We start from the raw sequence: 16,811 nt of genomic DNA on the forward strand, positions 1-16,811 counted from the left end.
GGTGAATGGATAAAGAGGTGAGATAGATATAGATACAGATATAGACAGGAATATTACTCAGCCGTCCAAAAAATGAAGTCTTACCATTTGCAACAACATGCATGGAACTAGAGGGTATTATGCTAAGCAAAATAAGTCAATCAGAGAAAGACAAATATCATATGATTTCACTCCTATGTGGAATTTAAGAAATAAAACATAGGAGAAGGGATGGAAAAATAAAATAAGATGAAATCAGAGAGGGAGACAAACCATAAGAGACTCTTAAGTATAGGAAACAAACTGCAGGTTGCTGGAGGGGAGGTAGGTAGGGAGATGGGGTAACTGGATGATGGGCATTAAGGAGGGCACTTGATGGAATGAGCACTGGGTGTTATATGCAACTGATGAATCACTAAATTCTACCTCTGAAACTAACAATACACTATACGTTAATTAATTGATTTTAAATAAAATAAAAATAAACATGATACTTAGCATCTGCAAAATATGTATATAAAATGCGTGTGCTAACCAGTGGGTTATGAGGAGCAATTCTCTTTCCTTATTTATTCAAGAAAGTAATGTTCGTTTTATCCCAGGTTTTATTTTATACCAGACTCCTTTAGGGCATAGATGCAATCTAGCATTGTCAATAATATTTTCTACAAGCCAAATTTATATATCCCATGGTGGTTATAGTAAAAGGATTTATATATATTATATTGATATATTTAAGATTTAAGAATACTGAAGAAAACCATAAGATTTAAAGGAAATCTGAAATATGATGGTTTAGTGAAAGGAGATTACTGATCTGGGCCAGTTTATATTATTTTTAATTATTACAGAAAGAGGAATAGCACATCGAATGTGAAATGCTACACACTGACTTTAGAATGAGGAACATTTGACATAAAAATAAACGCAATAGCCAGGTCGAATAATGAAAATGGAAGTTCTTAGGGCAGAGCAGAAGGAAGAAAAAAGATGAATAACAGCAAGGGAGTGATATTCCTATGATAAAGCTCTAATGAATTTTTTCACGCTTTTTAAACTTTTGCGGGCGCAGGGAGATGGAATAAACTTTCCCAGTTTTAGTCTGTGAATCATTTAAGCATTTGCAGTTCTAACTTGGAAGTTGTAAGAGTTATACTTCATTCAACATGGAAACCATCACCTTTCCAATAAATGATATCTGCCACTTCTTGCCTTTTCAGCCACCCACCAAGGACATTTCAAAGCTACAGGCACTAATGAAAACACATCCTGTATTATTCAGCCAAATGAAATTAGGTTAGGGCTAGGAGGTCCCTCACAGGGGTTTCAAAGGATGAGGTTCTTTAAGACGTTTCAGATTTCAAGATTTATCCTAAAGAGGAGTCACTTTAGTTCCTTGACATGCAGAATACAATCTGAGCATTTTTTGAATTAGGGAAGGGTAGGGGACAAAGGTAAGGCATCATTTTCCTCATCAGTCTTAGTATGTGAGTTTAACCAAAAAAATGCTGCAGATTGAATCTTATGACTTCACATAGAATGACGAGACTTCAAGAGGAAGCATGAAATGTCGTCTTTAAAAATTTGGGTAGATTTCCTTAACCAGAATCTTAAACAGTGATAACAGTTAAGAAACTATCATGCATTGGAATTTATTATATAAAGATCCCTCCTGATGCTTCATCCTCATGCAGATACTTCTATACTCTATTTATTTGTTTTTTATACCCATACATTTCTAATAAATTGCTTATAACTGAGAATTTCTTTCCAACATTCTAGACAACTAGGATTTGCTTTTAAAATGTGTGAAGCATTTTTTATAAAACATCTGCTATTGTGTAGTCAAGCTAAAGAGACTTTTCCATATTCAAGAGAAATTCCTCAAGTATTTATGTAATCCTTCCAAATATAATGCATTTAAATGATCAAAAATGCAGGAAAACCACAGTAGTTTTGCTGTTTCTGCAGCATGTGCTTTTATACTGTGTTTAAAATTTATGTAAAATTTTAAGACTTACAGCCATAAATCATACCTGTGTTTTTCCGTTAAGAGATGCATATACTGAATCTTTCATAATTCGATGAGGAATAGTTCAGCATACATAACCTACAGGGTGGGTTGCATTGGCTTTTGTGGACTTGGCTCTCCACTCGGCAGGTTTTCTTTATTCCCTCTCATATCTCTATCTTCCAAAGAGTATTTTTTTAAATTTTATACAAATACAGAAGTTTAAACTAGAAAAAACCTTTAATTTTTTTATTTTATTTTTTAATGGTATGAAAATTGGCAGAAACTTTTGAAGTGCAATTTTATTTATTTTTCACTAATGTATTTTATATGTTTTCTTTTTTCTTTTTTAGTAAGTTCAATTAGCCAACATATATTACATCATTAGTTTTTGATGATTCATTAGTTGCATGTAACACCCAGTGCCCATCATATCACATGCTCTCCTTAATACCCGCCTTTTAAAAGCACATTTTGACCTAGAATGCATCCTAAGATTTAGTTCTAGGTACAGTACTTGCTATGAAGATACTATCCTTACTTTCAATGATTAAGCTTTACATATTTAGTCATTCGTTAAATAATTTTTTTTCACCATCTACCATATACCACATGTTAAGTATTAAAGACGGAGACAGACTAAAAAATGGACTGTTCTATCAAGTTGCCTAAAGACTTGTGAAATAAGTTCAAATTTCTCTATATTTTGGACGTGTTTACAATTATAATCATTTGTCACAATGTAGTTCTTTTTAATGGAACTGTGTTTTTACTTGCTTATACACTGCCTCTTTGGCAATAAAGATTTGAAACAGCTAAGTTTTAAAAACCCATAATGTTAAGAAAATAGAAACATTAAAGGGGTAAAAGAAAATTAAAACAAATATATCAAAGTAGAGGTTTCAATGCAGGTAGTTTCATTGATCATAAAATGCGGGACTGAACTTTTTGGCAAAGTAGCTCCTATAACTCAGCTCAGCAAAATTATATACTAGAAGGCATCATTTGAGAAAATGAACTCGATCCTCAGTAATAATTTCGCAACATAGAATAAAAGATGTATACACTTTCAATATAATATTGTTTAACTTGAATTTTTATCAATATTATATATCTTATACCTGGCAATATAGAATGTTACTTGAATGAAACCAGAACCCTATATAGCCATAGCTTTCTAACCTTGAGCCATGTATGTGGATTTCAAGGAAAAAAATCTGTCAATAGCAACCCCGAAAACTTTTAAATTATGTGACTAACATTCATTATAATAAGAAGAAATTTTAAAGTAGAATACATTTTGGAGCCATATTATTATTGCAAAGTACCTCTAAGTGTACAAATCATAGGTAAATGGCTACCTCAATTTTGAGTTTAATATACAAGAGAAAACACTATTTTACCTTGATGTAAGAAATGCACTGGTCAGGGAGAGGATAACTAACTCACCTTATGAAATTATTTTAAATGAGAATTACCTTCATTTTTAAGAGTAGTATTTTCCCACTGCATCTGAATATGAATTTAAATATTACATTATATGCTTGTATATAATTTCTATATTCCATTAAAGAATATTTTGAAGTAAGTACAACCATTTCTATTAGTACATTTCAGAGATGATGAAGAGGAACCTGAGTCATGGAATCACTTGGCAAAAATCCCGGAGTTAGTGAGTGACAGGGTTAAAAGGATATACTTCTTCTGGATCCTCAGAATGAATATATATAAGGCACAGACATCGTATAGTCCTATTGCGTGGACTGAAAATTCAGTGTAAGAACTAATACTTGTCTAACATAAATTAACTTAAAAATTTGGAATTTATATCTGAACACTGGATTTTATGAGTAATAAATGGAAGCAGTTTATATTCAGTCAAAGATATTATGTTCTGACATACTCCAAAATATGTATTATATAGCTATTTAAGTCTCTGAATACTTAAAGAACACATAAAATATGAGTTTTAAAGAACACTTTAGAACCCTCTTTATCTAAGATCATATGCCAGGAAGAGTGAATGCTATGCCATTTTTCAGATCAGTGACATTTGACAACCATTCAATCTAATTCAGCGACAATTTTCAATGATGTGATTAAGTGAATATTTGAACATAGCTGACGTTTGAATTTTCAGCCTAGGCTTTTAAATACTCACTTTGGATTTGTGGTTTAAATGTATGAAAGTGATCTTATTTGTTTTGTGCTACTTCACATTCGTACTACTTATACTTTTGAAGTTACTTGATAAAAAATTGCCACTTTGTCATAGACAGTTGATGAGAGTGGTGTATTGAACATAAGTATGAGATCTACAACTGTCTCAGCTAATATTAAATCAGTAAAGTCCTGGTATACTGTATACCCAGGATGTATTACAACACTACATTTTTTGTATGAATCTTTAAAATAATGATGGAGTGTATTCTATGACTTCAAAAAGGCATTAAACATGGAAATCTTGGGGGCACCTGGGTGGCTGAGTTGGTTAAGTGTCTGTCTCTTGGTTTGGGCTCAGGTCACGATCTCAGGGTCCAGATCGAGGCCCTATTTGTCCTTCTCCCTCTGCTCCTGCCCGCTGTCCCTCTCTCTTTCTCTCTCGAATAAATAAATAAATAATCTTAAAAAAACACACACACACGGAAATCTTGGGATGGAAGAAGAGGAAACAAACTGGAATTAGCCAATTAACAGAAGACAAGTACCATGATGTATCCAGAGGGCAGTTTAAAATACCGCGGACAGTTAAATCTCCCTACCAGATTTTTAAGGGCTAAATTCCTTTAACAGTGGAAAAAAATCATTCATTATTCAATTTGACATAAAATGATGAAAACCTCAAAACTCTGGCAGAGGAAACTCACTGACTGGAACTTACTTATATACCGAGGGGGGTTGGAATCTATCAACAAACCAATTAAAATGACCCATTAAATGTTTCTTTTCATTTGAGAGACAATGTGCAGAACCGAATTCAGAATGTCTGATGGAGACTGTCACAAACAAAAGTGGAGAAGGGTAAAGGAATAGTAGAGCGGCAATATGAGAAATGTTTCCATTACCTGTGATTTGCTTTATCTAACTTCAGCAAGTAGCAAGGAAATGCAAGCCGTGGCTATGTTTTATATCTTGAGCTGGTGTGTAGACAAGCTTAACCACTTGGTACAGTCAGCCTCTATTTCACAGGATTTGTACTTCTTTTGTTTGCTTTTTTAAACCACGGCCAACTTTATTACAAATGAGCTTTGCTCTCAGCAAATATTGTAATAAAGGTATCACTGCACTTGGAAGTACTTTATTCTCAATAAGTGGTTTTGAAAATAAATTATTGATAGCAGAAATAACTTCATGCTAAAACAGCCACTACAGAGAATGCAAATCAGAACATAAATGTGGTGTCTGAGCTCTACAGAGCTAAGCTGTAAGTGGCATTTGAATGAGGACAGCAAATTAGACATCCGGACAGAGAAAGGAAAAGAAACTGAGGCAAGGAGTCAAACTGAGTTGCTAGTTGAGAACAAGGAAATGTGCTGAAATGGATCATTTCTGGCTGAGAAATAGGCCAAAGTGGACAAGATCCTAAGAAGGAAAGCGAAAACAAAATGGTCTTGACCTAACATTTTGAAACTCCCACAAAGTAGTCTTTCAAAAGGAAGCTTCTAACACCCCTTTAACAACGGAGAGGGCTAACTTTTTCCAAGTTATTTTAAAACTTAGGTGTGTGGATAGATTTGTAGAATTGTGAAGCCCCTAATGATTTTCTATCAGCAATTGTCAATTTCTTAAAGTTTGGACAAACTTATCACTGGTGCCGTTAGACTCAGAATCCTTTGTGAAAGATTGGTTTTGTTTAATTTTATGATTTCTTAACTTCTCTTGGCTATTGATCAAGGTAGTCTATATTCCATTATGTTAATTCTTATAATTTATTAGTTTAAATAGAACATAAACTAATTTAATTGCTTTGTTATCATCGACATAGTTCTGTGAAGATTCCATTTTTGGTTTCTGTATCTCTGAAACTTGTGTTTAGTATTTTCTTTCTGTGTTTAAATTATATATATTTGCTTCCCCCCCTTTTCCTGATTAAATTTATGAAATTAGTCTATTTTATTATTTTATTACAAAGAACTAGCTCTGAAATTTATCTAGTGTTTCTTCTTTCTGGCTTATTTATTTCTTCATTTATCTTTTATTTTCTACTTTCCTTAGGGCATTTTTTTCTTTTTGTAACATTGATGGTTGAAATCTTGAGTTAATTTATTTTATATATTTTTTAATGAAAATAAAAACGAAGGCACAAATTGAACCTTTCAGTAAAACCTAGGCCATTTCTCGTGGAATGCTTTTTCCTACTCAAATGTGGATTTATACTCTTGATTCCTTATACAAAACATTTTAAATTAATCAAATTGAATTTTTAAAGTATTATTAATTTCTAGTATTATATTATTATTGTCAGAGTATATACTTTACAAACTCTTCCTTTACGTACTTAATGACACTCTCGCTGCATCCTAATATGTTATCCATATTTGTACATAGGGCAGGAATACTTTTTTATGTATTTATATTCTCCTATGCCTTTGATAAGTTTGTGCAGCACAGCAGAAATTAGATATAACTCATAGTCTGTTTTCCTTTTCTGGCTCCGATGTTCCCCCGAAGCATGGGAAGGGATATGATATCAGCTGGTTCCAAAATTAGCCAGAAACCATCTCTGCTCCCTGTCAGCAAATAGAGGTGGTATGCTTTCAAAAGGGAATGATTTCCCCATACATCCAGCAAGGTTGGACCCTAGCCAACATTAGGTCTCTCAGTATAGACATTCTGAAGTCCCCATTTGACCAGAAAATAGAGATACTTGGAATGCTGGTTATTCCCTGTCCCCTCCCCAGTTATTCACCCCTTCTGTGTATTAGATGACTCATCTAGTATAAAATGACTTTATCACCTAGGATCTCTCACCGTCTGGCTTCTGGTTGAGCTTAAAAAATGAGTGGTGTTGGCAGGATATTGGAGGGTTGGATAGAGAGACCAACATATCGATCTTCTCCCAACTCACCCAGCAGGCCAAGATTTGAGAGTAACTTCATTTTTCAGATACGTATGTCACAATTGCTGACCAGTGGCCCCTCTCACAAGGTCAGAGCTTTCACTGGTTTAAGGTAACAGCTCTCTCCCTTTCGTCTCTTTAAGTTTAAGAATAAAGGCTATTAACTCATGCTAGTCCCTGCATGCTTCACCCGTCATTGTCAGTTCCTTTAACTCTCCTCCCATTTCTGTATCTATTCCCTTCATTACAGTCTCTTCAGCTTAGTCTTTTCAGGCTTTCTGTTTCATACTGGAACTGTTAATGAGACACTTGGCTTCACCAGAAGACTTGCGCTTTGGTGGTGAATCTATCAGTGGACACTTCAGTGCACTAAAGATGAAAGGCATTTCCCTGCCTATGAAAGACACCACATAGGTTTACTGACCTTCTGGCCATTCCTAGGTATAGGGGAGAGCATTCTTAATAATGACAAAGAATTTTCCGAATGCCTGTTTGAGAGCTCAGATTCGGATTTAGCGAATTTAAATTAAATGATAGGGGCGCCTGGGTGGCACAGCGGTTAACTGTCTGCCTTCGGCTCAGGGCATGATCCCGGCATTGTGGGATCGAGCCCCACATCAGGCTCCTCCGCTATGAGCCTGCTTCTTCCTCTCCCACTCCCCCTGCTTGTGTTCCCTCTCTCGCTGGCTGTCTCTATCTCTGTCGAATAAATAAATAAAATCTTTTAAAAAAAATTAATTAATTAAATGATAAACTATTGCTTTTCCTGCAAATCCAACTTTATGGGGCAGGTAGTTTATACATAATGCACACATATTTTATAGAATCATCTGTGCTTTGAGCGGTTGGGCGTCTGCCTTCGGCTCAGGGCGTGATCCCGGCGTTGTGGGATCGAGCCCCACATCAGGCTCTTCCACTATGAGCCTGCTTCTTCCTCTCCCACTCCCCCTGCTTGTGTTCCCTCTCTCGCTGGCTGTCTCTATCTCTGTCGAATAAATAAATTAAATCTTTAAAAAAAAAAAAAAAAAAAGAATCATCTGTGCTTTGGACTATCAATGGGAAGAAAATCGCTATTAAATCTACAGTTTATGCTATCCGTATTCTCATTTTCTAAAAATTTTGCTACTAAATGTGTTTTAATCTGACAATGGCAAATTAAAGACTGAATAAAAATATGCTTCTGACCCTGCAGTCCAGTCCACTGCTGTTGCCTTCGGACTTGGGAGAGCCCCAGGAAGCACAGGCCTGCACTGGCCCTGCCACGTTCTGCAGGGCTAGAAAAGGAGGGGGAACCTATCCAGAAGCCCTGCAGGACAGGAAACCTCAACATGGAAAAACTCTGCAATGCAAATGAAGGAATGCCTGAGAACCCAGGAAAGAGAGAATACTAAGAACTCCACAGGACACGGGAAAACCAGAAGCAGCTTGTACTCTGGAAAACAAGGAAAAGTCAGAAAATGAGGGAAAGACAAATCACAAGGGAAAGGCAGAAAATGAGAAAAATGTGAAGGACAAGGAAAAACCAGGGAGTGTGGCAAAGCCAAAAGACGGAAAGCCAGTGAACGAGGGAAAGCCACAGGGCAAGGCAAAGCCAAAAGAAGAAAACCCAGAGAGAGTAAGGGAAAGCCAAAAGAAGAAGGAAAGCCAGCCAGTGAGCTAAAGCCTGCACGAAAGTGCCCAGCTGGGGATGGTGAACCCAGGAAGGCCGGAAGAAAAACCAACAAGGGGCGGGCTCCGTGCCTCAAGGAATATGAGGCCATACCGATATGCACATGAGGAGTGAGGAGATGACAGAGAATTCGATGACATGGCCAGGATGGAGGATGAGGTGAAGAAGACCAGACAGAAATGGGGCAGGGGGGATATGGATGCAAAGAGGTTTATAGGATCCCTTCCACCCAAGGGGCCCAAGGGAACTCAGGGGGTGGCTGCAGGGCCCCACAAAGGGGCTTCAAAGACATTCCTTTTGTGTAGTGCCCCTGGCAGCCATTTGCCAGGCCCTGTGCTTTAGCTTTATGCTAATAATTTGCTTTAGCTGGCACTTCCCCTATCAGCAGCCTTTTAACCCAACTAGAGCTCTCTGTCAGTAGGGGATTTTCACCCATGTGCATTGCAAAGACGTTCTAATTCTTAGAAAAATAAAGCAGCTTATAATATCAAAAAATATATTTCCATTAAATTTTATTTGTGGCTTTAGTAGTATTTCTATTATGCAGTAAGTTGTGTTATGTTTTATTTTTTTAAAGATGTATTTATTCTGGAGAGAGAAAGAAAGAGAGCGGGAGAGGGGCAGAAGGAGAAGGAGAGAGAGTCTTAAGCAGACTCCACTGAGCGCAGAGCCCAACACAGGGCTCGATCTCACAACCCTGAGATCATGACCTGAGCCTGGGAAATGAGCTGAAACGAAGAGTAAGATGCTTAACCGACTGTGCCACCCAGGTTCCCCTGTATTATGTTTTAATAACTGATTATAACTTTCCTGGATAAAAATGGTACTCTTTTTAAATACTTGTAAGTTTTTCTTTGTTATTATTTATTAACTTTTCCTCTAATTTTAAAAGAACGTGTTTTATTAGCAGTTCAGTATGTAGTAGTGCCTTTATTTTTAGTCACTGCCATCTTCTTCAGCACTAAGTTCAAAGCCTAACCATGTCTTCCCATGTTTTTCCCCCCTCCCATGGCCACCCTGCTACCTCTCCCATCCCCTGCTCTCCTGTGTTTTCTCCACACTCAGTCCTATCCATCTAGTGAGTCCTATTTGCAAACATTTTTTTTCTCTTCAAGGTCTTTCTAACACTCTGCCTGGACCATTTTCCTACTGATAATCCCATGGCTTACTCCGTCTCTTCCTTCTAGGCGTTAGCCATATCACAGCTTAACTGAGAGGTCTTCCCACACCTCCTATTCTGTTGATCTCTTATTCGTACACTTAGCTATCACTACACTCTAAATGTTTATTGTCCCCTGGTATGTGACTGTAAACTCTATGACATAAAGGGTTGTGTCTGTTCTGATCACTAACTATAGTATTCCTACCATCTAGAATATAACCGAACACATTGGAGACACTCAATAAATAATGTGCTGAATAAAAATATGCTAACATTATTGTTTAAGGTATGATTACTCAAAATCTCCAATCGATGCCTTCTATAGTTGATTCTAATTTGAGAATCTGTGATTTTTAAAAGGAAATTTGAAATACTCTTATCTACTGTTTTATTTAATATGCCATTTTATAGATATCCTGCCCCAGGCTCATTTATTCATCTAATATAGAATACCTAAGCCCATCTTTAGGGGAAAAAAAATCCTGCTCTTGAACATTCTCTTTGATTTAATTGTGTGTTTACTCTTTGTGCTAATAATCAGAGACTAATAAACACGTTGCTTGGAATCTTTTCCATTTCTTTTGTACTTTCTTCTGTTACAAAATAATGGAGAAGTATAAAATGATAATAAATTTACCTTTGAACATTTATATTCTGTGTCTTTTAGCCTGGGGCTACTTCAAGTAAAGGTTATTTCACTCTGGGTTTTGGTTTCCACTTGAAAATGTTTTACTTGAGATTCTGTACTTTTGTACAGAGACCTCAGTTTTATGCCATTCCCTATTAAGGCCCTTGCTCAGATGGGAGCATTGTGGAAATCTGCTCCTCAAGGGCTCCTTCTCAAATTGAAGCCCTCATTTCAGGGTCTTTGCCTGCTGAAACAATGGGAGGTTTCAAGATTTTCTATTTTCAGAAAGAAATATGACCATCTGAGAAAAGATCTATAAAATGCATTAATCATATTCTAATTTTGTATATTCACTTATCACATTTCATTAAACAATTGCATGAGAAAATACAGGGTGTATTGTCAGATTGATAAATAGGCCATTGTTTGGCATTTGGGAGGTTGTAAGGTTAGGTTTATTTTACCTTTATAGGTTCCTCTGTTTTTTAAACCTTTTTAAAAATAGGAATTGAAATATAACATACATACAGGAAAGTGTACTTGAGTATAGACCTTGGAAAATTTTCTCAGAGCAAATGCTCCTGTGTAACTACGTGATATTTTCGACACCTGAGAAGATTCACTTGTGCATTTTACTGCTTCACTCCTTCCAAAATGTAACCACTCTTCTGGCTTTTAAACCCATGGAACCATCTTGCCTGTTTTTGAAATTTAATTAAAAGAGATCCTAGTAGGTATACTTCTGTGTTTCACTTCTTTTGCTGAACATTCTCTCTCTCTCTGTCTCTCTCCACATACACACACACAACACACACACGTACATGCACAGAAATGGTAGTTATATGCCTCAGAACAAAACCGTTGGGTTATAAGAATTATGCAGTTTTGCATTTAGTATATAATGCCGAACTATTTTCAATGGTTGTCTGAATTACAGTTCCACCAGTTAGGAGTTCAGGTTATTCCAAATCCTCACCCTCAGCGTTATTAGCCCTACTAATTTCAGCTATTTTTATGAATTCATATTGGCATCTCATTGCATTTTTAACTTGGATTTCCCTAATTACTGCTAAGGTTGAACACTTTTTTATATTATTCTTCAATTTTTGAACAATCCTCTTTTGTGAAGTTCCTGTTCAAATTTTCTGCCCATTTTTTCTATTGGATTTTTTCCCTCATTCTGCAAAACCTAAAATTTTTAAAAATAAATATAGAGGAAAATCATAGAAGAAATCTGGAATGCTCAATAGTATAAAGGTATCAATTCTTCCCAAACGGATCTATAGATTTAACTCACTGTTGATCACATTCCAAACAGGATTTATGTGGAAATTAAAAAGATGATGGTAAAATAAAGAGAGAAACACAATGGGTCAGTATAACTAAGAAAACACTGAACAAGAAAAAAGTGGGGGAACCTAGTTCACCAGATACCAGGGTGTATTATAAAACTGCAGTAATCCACAGGGTATGGTATTTGTGCATGTATAAACAAAGAGAAAAATGGAAGTGAACTGAAGTCCAAAACCAGAACATTTGTATTGAGAAATTTTTATGACACGCCTAATATTAGAGAGCAATGAGTAAGTAACATTGTTTTTAATAAATGGTGTTGTGACAGTTAGATTCCCAATGAAAAAAAAAGAACCTGAATCTTAACCCATTCCTCATGCCAAATTCAATAATCAATTCTAGGTGAAACATAGATCCAAATTCAAATGGTAGAACAAAGAAGCCTATATAGATGACAACAAAATATAATATCATAATGGTTTTGGGCAGGCAAATATTTCTTAAAAAGGACACAACATTATAAAGTGAACATTTATAGAAATGAACTGCACCAGAATGAAGAATTTTGTTTTATCATTGAGTAAAAATGTAATCCAGAGGCAGAAAATAGCTTTGCAATGCATAAAACAAAGGATTCATATCCAGAACATAGGAACAACTCATAATTTTGATAAAGTTCAAGTTAATTTTTCTCTTTTTGAATCATGCCTTTGGTTTCACATCTAAGAAATATTTGGTTATCCCAAAGTCAGAGATTTTCTTTTATGGTTTCTCTGTTTTATTGCCAGAATTCCTTCTGGTCTTATATTGAAAACTGTGAAATTAATAATTATAACATATACAGGAACCCCCGAAATTCATAACCAATAACCACTATGTGAAAGAAACCTCTTGTCAAACAAAATCTATGGCTACATTAATCTACTATTTTAGAGGCGATCCAACAACCTATTGCTTAACATGATATTTTCTTGGTGGGAAGAGATCAACTACATTAAATAGACTGAATCCAATAATTCTTTGAATTTTCTGCTGTCTTCCTTGCTTTCATCTTTTGTAATGGAATATGGGGAACTGAAAAAGATTTTTCTTCATGTAAATTCTAATATCTCTAAACAATATTCTCAATTTATGTGATATTGATCTTTCAAAAGGATCTATCAGACAATATTGAGGCAAACATTTTATAGACTGTTTTATTCTGTCTGCACTTTGAAATTCTGCCTGAAAATTTGAAAATATACAGTTAATCACTTCACAAAATAATAAAAATGTATAATGTTTCTATAAAGCAATTTTCATAGATTAAATATGACAATAACCCTAAATTCATAAAATCAACCAAATGCTGCACAGCCTTCACTACCATTTCCCATGTGATGCCTTCTCTGTACCAGATGAGCTGAACAACATTTGGGGGAGTACACATCATGACTCATCTGTCACTGATGATGGTTATTGTAAGAGTATGGAAGCAATTTATTTGAATTTATCCTTGAAAAAGAGATGTAATGTAATTAGGAAACTACTAAGTGCCTGGTAAATGTATTGGCCAATTAGAAAGGTTATAGGAAGTTGGTGAGAAAGGAGGGCTGCCTCTAATATCATGGCAGAGGGGAGGAATCTTCAAGACACTCTAAGGAGACCAGAACTCCTTTCATCTACATACTCATTTAGGTATAATTGTTGACTTTCTTATATCATACATATATTTTCATTTAGTTCACCTAAATCAAACCTAGCAAATGGAAACAAATTTGCAGTTCTGTGAGTTGAAATAGCAATTGTGCTGTTTAACTTTCCTACTTGGGTGTGGTGTCTAATAAATGTTGCCTTAATTCAAAAAAAAACTTTATCATCATCATGTCTGAACACACTTAATACATAAAAAATAATATTCAGCCTAGTAAAAGCCATTTGTTGCACAGAATGCTTCTCTAAGAAACTGAGGTTCACCATAGGACTTAATCTGTCCTCCAAATGTAACTGCATCAAGTAAAACCTGAAAACAACACAGAGTGCCCTCTCAGGTCTGAGTCATGCCCTTCCCTGCCCCCTGTGACTGCATACATTTGCTTCCTGAATCATATTAGCCATAGCAGATGCCCATGAACCAGAACACGTACTCTTAAAAATCACTACTTTCATTTACAAAAGAACTTGAGAAGCTTTCCCTGCTTTGGGGGCCAAAGCCCTCGCTCAAACGTTAAGCATGCTGTCTCATGGTATGCAGACTCTGTCCAGGTCTCCACTTACATTATTTTTCTGCAAGACCCGCAGTGCCTTGTTGACATTGTTCAGGGCGTGAACTCTTGTGGATCCTTTTTCTTTTGGCTGAAAGCAAAATGAAACAATGTTTACTGCCGGGCAGAGAGGGACAATCTACTAGAAATGAAACAATTTATACATTTCACTTCAAAGTCTGAATATTTTAAATGAACATAGGCTGTGAGGCATTAATATAATACACTTAAGTGCTTTGGGTTAATTGTCCTTGTCATAGGACTTTCTTAGCATGAATCAACCACTCCCCAAGAAAAATGAGAGCATTATCTTTGCTTCAAAAAAAGCTATTTTGGTTACCATCTCTTCATTCCACAGCCCAGTTGGGGATTACTGCATGACCAGGAAAGAGAAACAACATTGCATAAGGACTTGTTAGTAATATAGATAAGTGAGGTAATTTCCACACATTTAAGGAAAGTATAAAAGAGACTTGAGACTAGAAAAATTATATAATGCCAAATAGGGCTAAGGGAAAACATTTCTGTCAACATTACCTTAACTGCCTTCATCAGTGAAGCTCAAAACCTCAATCATCTTTGGTCCTCTAACCCTCACTCTCAATCCCCAAAATCCCACCTCATCCTATAATTTCTAAACTGACATTTGTATAGTGCGTTACAATACATGGATTAGCTCATTTATCCAGTTGTGGAGTTTTAGAAATTCTACCATTATGAAAGGGGGGGTAATCAGAAGGGGGAATGAAACATGAGAGACTATGGACTATGAGAAACAAACTGAGGGCTACAGAGGGGAGGGGGGTGGGGGAATGGGATAGGCCGGTGATGGGTAGTAAGGAGGGCACATACTGCATGGTGCACTGGGTGTTATACACAACTAATGAATCATCGAGCCTTACATCGAAAACCGGGGATGAACTGCATGGTGACTAACATAATATAATAAAAAATCATTATTAAAAAAAAAAAAAGAAATTCTACCATTATGATGCCTGCCATATTGACTTCTAAAACGAGATCTACATCTCAAGAAATTTTTTTAAGTGCACAACAAAGTACAGATGGTCCCCGACATGAAAGGTCGATTTAGGATTTTTCAACTTTATAATGGTGCAAAAGTGATGTGCATTCAGCAAAAACCGTACTTCACATTTTGAATTTGGATCTTTTCCCAGGCTAACCATATCCAGTATTGTACTCTGTTGACACTGGGCAGGGGCAGTGAGCCACAGGTCCAAGTCAGCCATGCGATCAGGAATGTTTTTAACTTTCAGTATACTCTTCAATACATTATATGAGATAGGCTTTGTGTGAGATGATTTTGCCCAACTGTAGGCTAATGTAAGCATTCTGAGCATGTTTAAGGCAGGCTAGGCTAAACTATGAAGTTCAGTGGATTACGTATACTAAATGCATTTTCAACTTATGATATTTTCAATCTGTGATGGATTTATAGGGACGTAACTCCATGGTAAGTCGAGGAAGATCTGTATTATTAACTATAGAAAAAATGTGGTACAGCAGATGTCTGGAACTTATTCTTTGTGCATAACTGAAACTTTATACCTGTTGACCAGCAACTCCCCATTTTCCGTATCTCAAGTTAAGTGTTCTTGTCACAATAAAAAGTGAAATTAAACTTAAAAGATCATGATTAATAAAAGCCTTATAAAACATTCCATAACAAAGACACCAAACATTACAAGCAAATAATATCTATTAATTAACATAAATTATGTGACTGAAAAATTTCACCTTTTATTTCTGTGTATGATAGAATATGCCAAAATGAAAATCATATTGCAAGACTGTTTTATTCAGGAATAGGTCCTGTATTGCTAGTTAAATCGGCAATTATTAAATGAGTGAATTTTACTAGATCTAGAACAAATATACTGAGTTAGTTTCCGGTGTCTTAGTAAATTCTCCTAAGGTTAATGTGAACTTTCTTATAAATAAGTCACATACCAGTTTTTGCCCTGTCAGGCCTTCCAGAAGGTCTAGGAGGCGTCTCCCATCCTGTAGGTCACTGAAGAGGTTCTCTATGTGCTGCTTCCCAAACTGAAACATGAAATATACCCAATTAAACAAAGCACTCTTCCAGTGATCCATTTCCATGATTATGCCTTTTAAAATTTAAAGCTATGTTTAAGAATATTTAATGTATCTAATTCTTAATCTGCCAAGGGTGAAGGATGAGAAGAGAACCTCCAAGTAAAAAACAAACAACAATATATCATCATTAGATCAAATCTATTTAAATTTGTTTTTTTTAATAATATGAGTAAGATATCTGTAGCCTAACCAGTCTAATTAACTCAACTTTTTGAATGCTGATTCTATGAAGGAGAGAGAAGTAAACACACAAAGAAACAAAAACCACATACAATTTGTCCTGGGTAGGTGCTTAAAATCTGTTTCATGTACTCGGCTATATAACATAATCATAGAGGGTCCACCATCCTGCACGCCTAGAGCATGCTTTCTCTGAATATACAATTTGGATACTGCCTCAAGATGATCCATTTTCATATTGCATGCCTCAGATGTTAGAAAGATCTGATTTTAATTGAGTTGAAATACACCTGTGACATATTTGTGTCTATTTTTCTCAGTTCTTTACTTGGGAATTGTACTGAGAAAGAATAATAACCACTCATAGCATCTAGTATTTTCTAGCAACTACTCATGAGAAACACTTCACTAAATGAGTGGATCTTATAATCTTTGTAATATAGCTTTGGGTTAGCATTCACATACTCAT

At 35.7% G+C, this 16,811-nt stretch overlaps 1 protein-coding gene and 1 pseudogene across 15 annotated transcripts in view; one reads left to right on the top strand and one right to left on the bottom strand.

Annotated features, from left to right (window-relative positions):
* Positions 1–16,811, bottom strand: part of DMD (dystrophin) — a 2,358,181-nt gene that overhangs the window by 1,611,426 nt on the left and 729,944 nt on the right. For all 15 annotated transcript variants that reach the window (XM_057310259.1, XM_057309646.1, XM_048213297.2 and 12 more), the window contains exons 3-4: positions 16,016–16,108; positions 14,058–14,135 (exon numbers count right to left, since the gene is read on the bottom strand). In XM_057310259.1, coding sequence (XP_057166242.1) covers positions 14,058–14,135; positions 16,016–16,108 — 171 coding nt within the window. The remainder of the gene's footprint in view (positions 1–14,057; positions 14,136–16,015; positions 16,109–16,811) is intronic.
* Positions 8,378–9,023, top strand: LOC113265966 (transcription elongation factor A protein-like 4; annotated as a pseudogene).

Source organism: Ursus arctos, chromosome X (assembly GCF_023065955.2).
Source record: "Ursus arctos isolate Adak ecotype North America chromosome X, UrsArc2.0, whole genome shotgun sequence".
Taxonomy (NCBI): Eukaryota; Metazoa; Chordata; class Mammalia; order Carnivora; family Ursidae; genus Ursus; species Ursus arctos.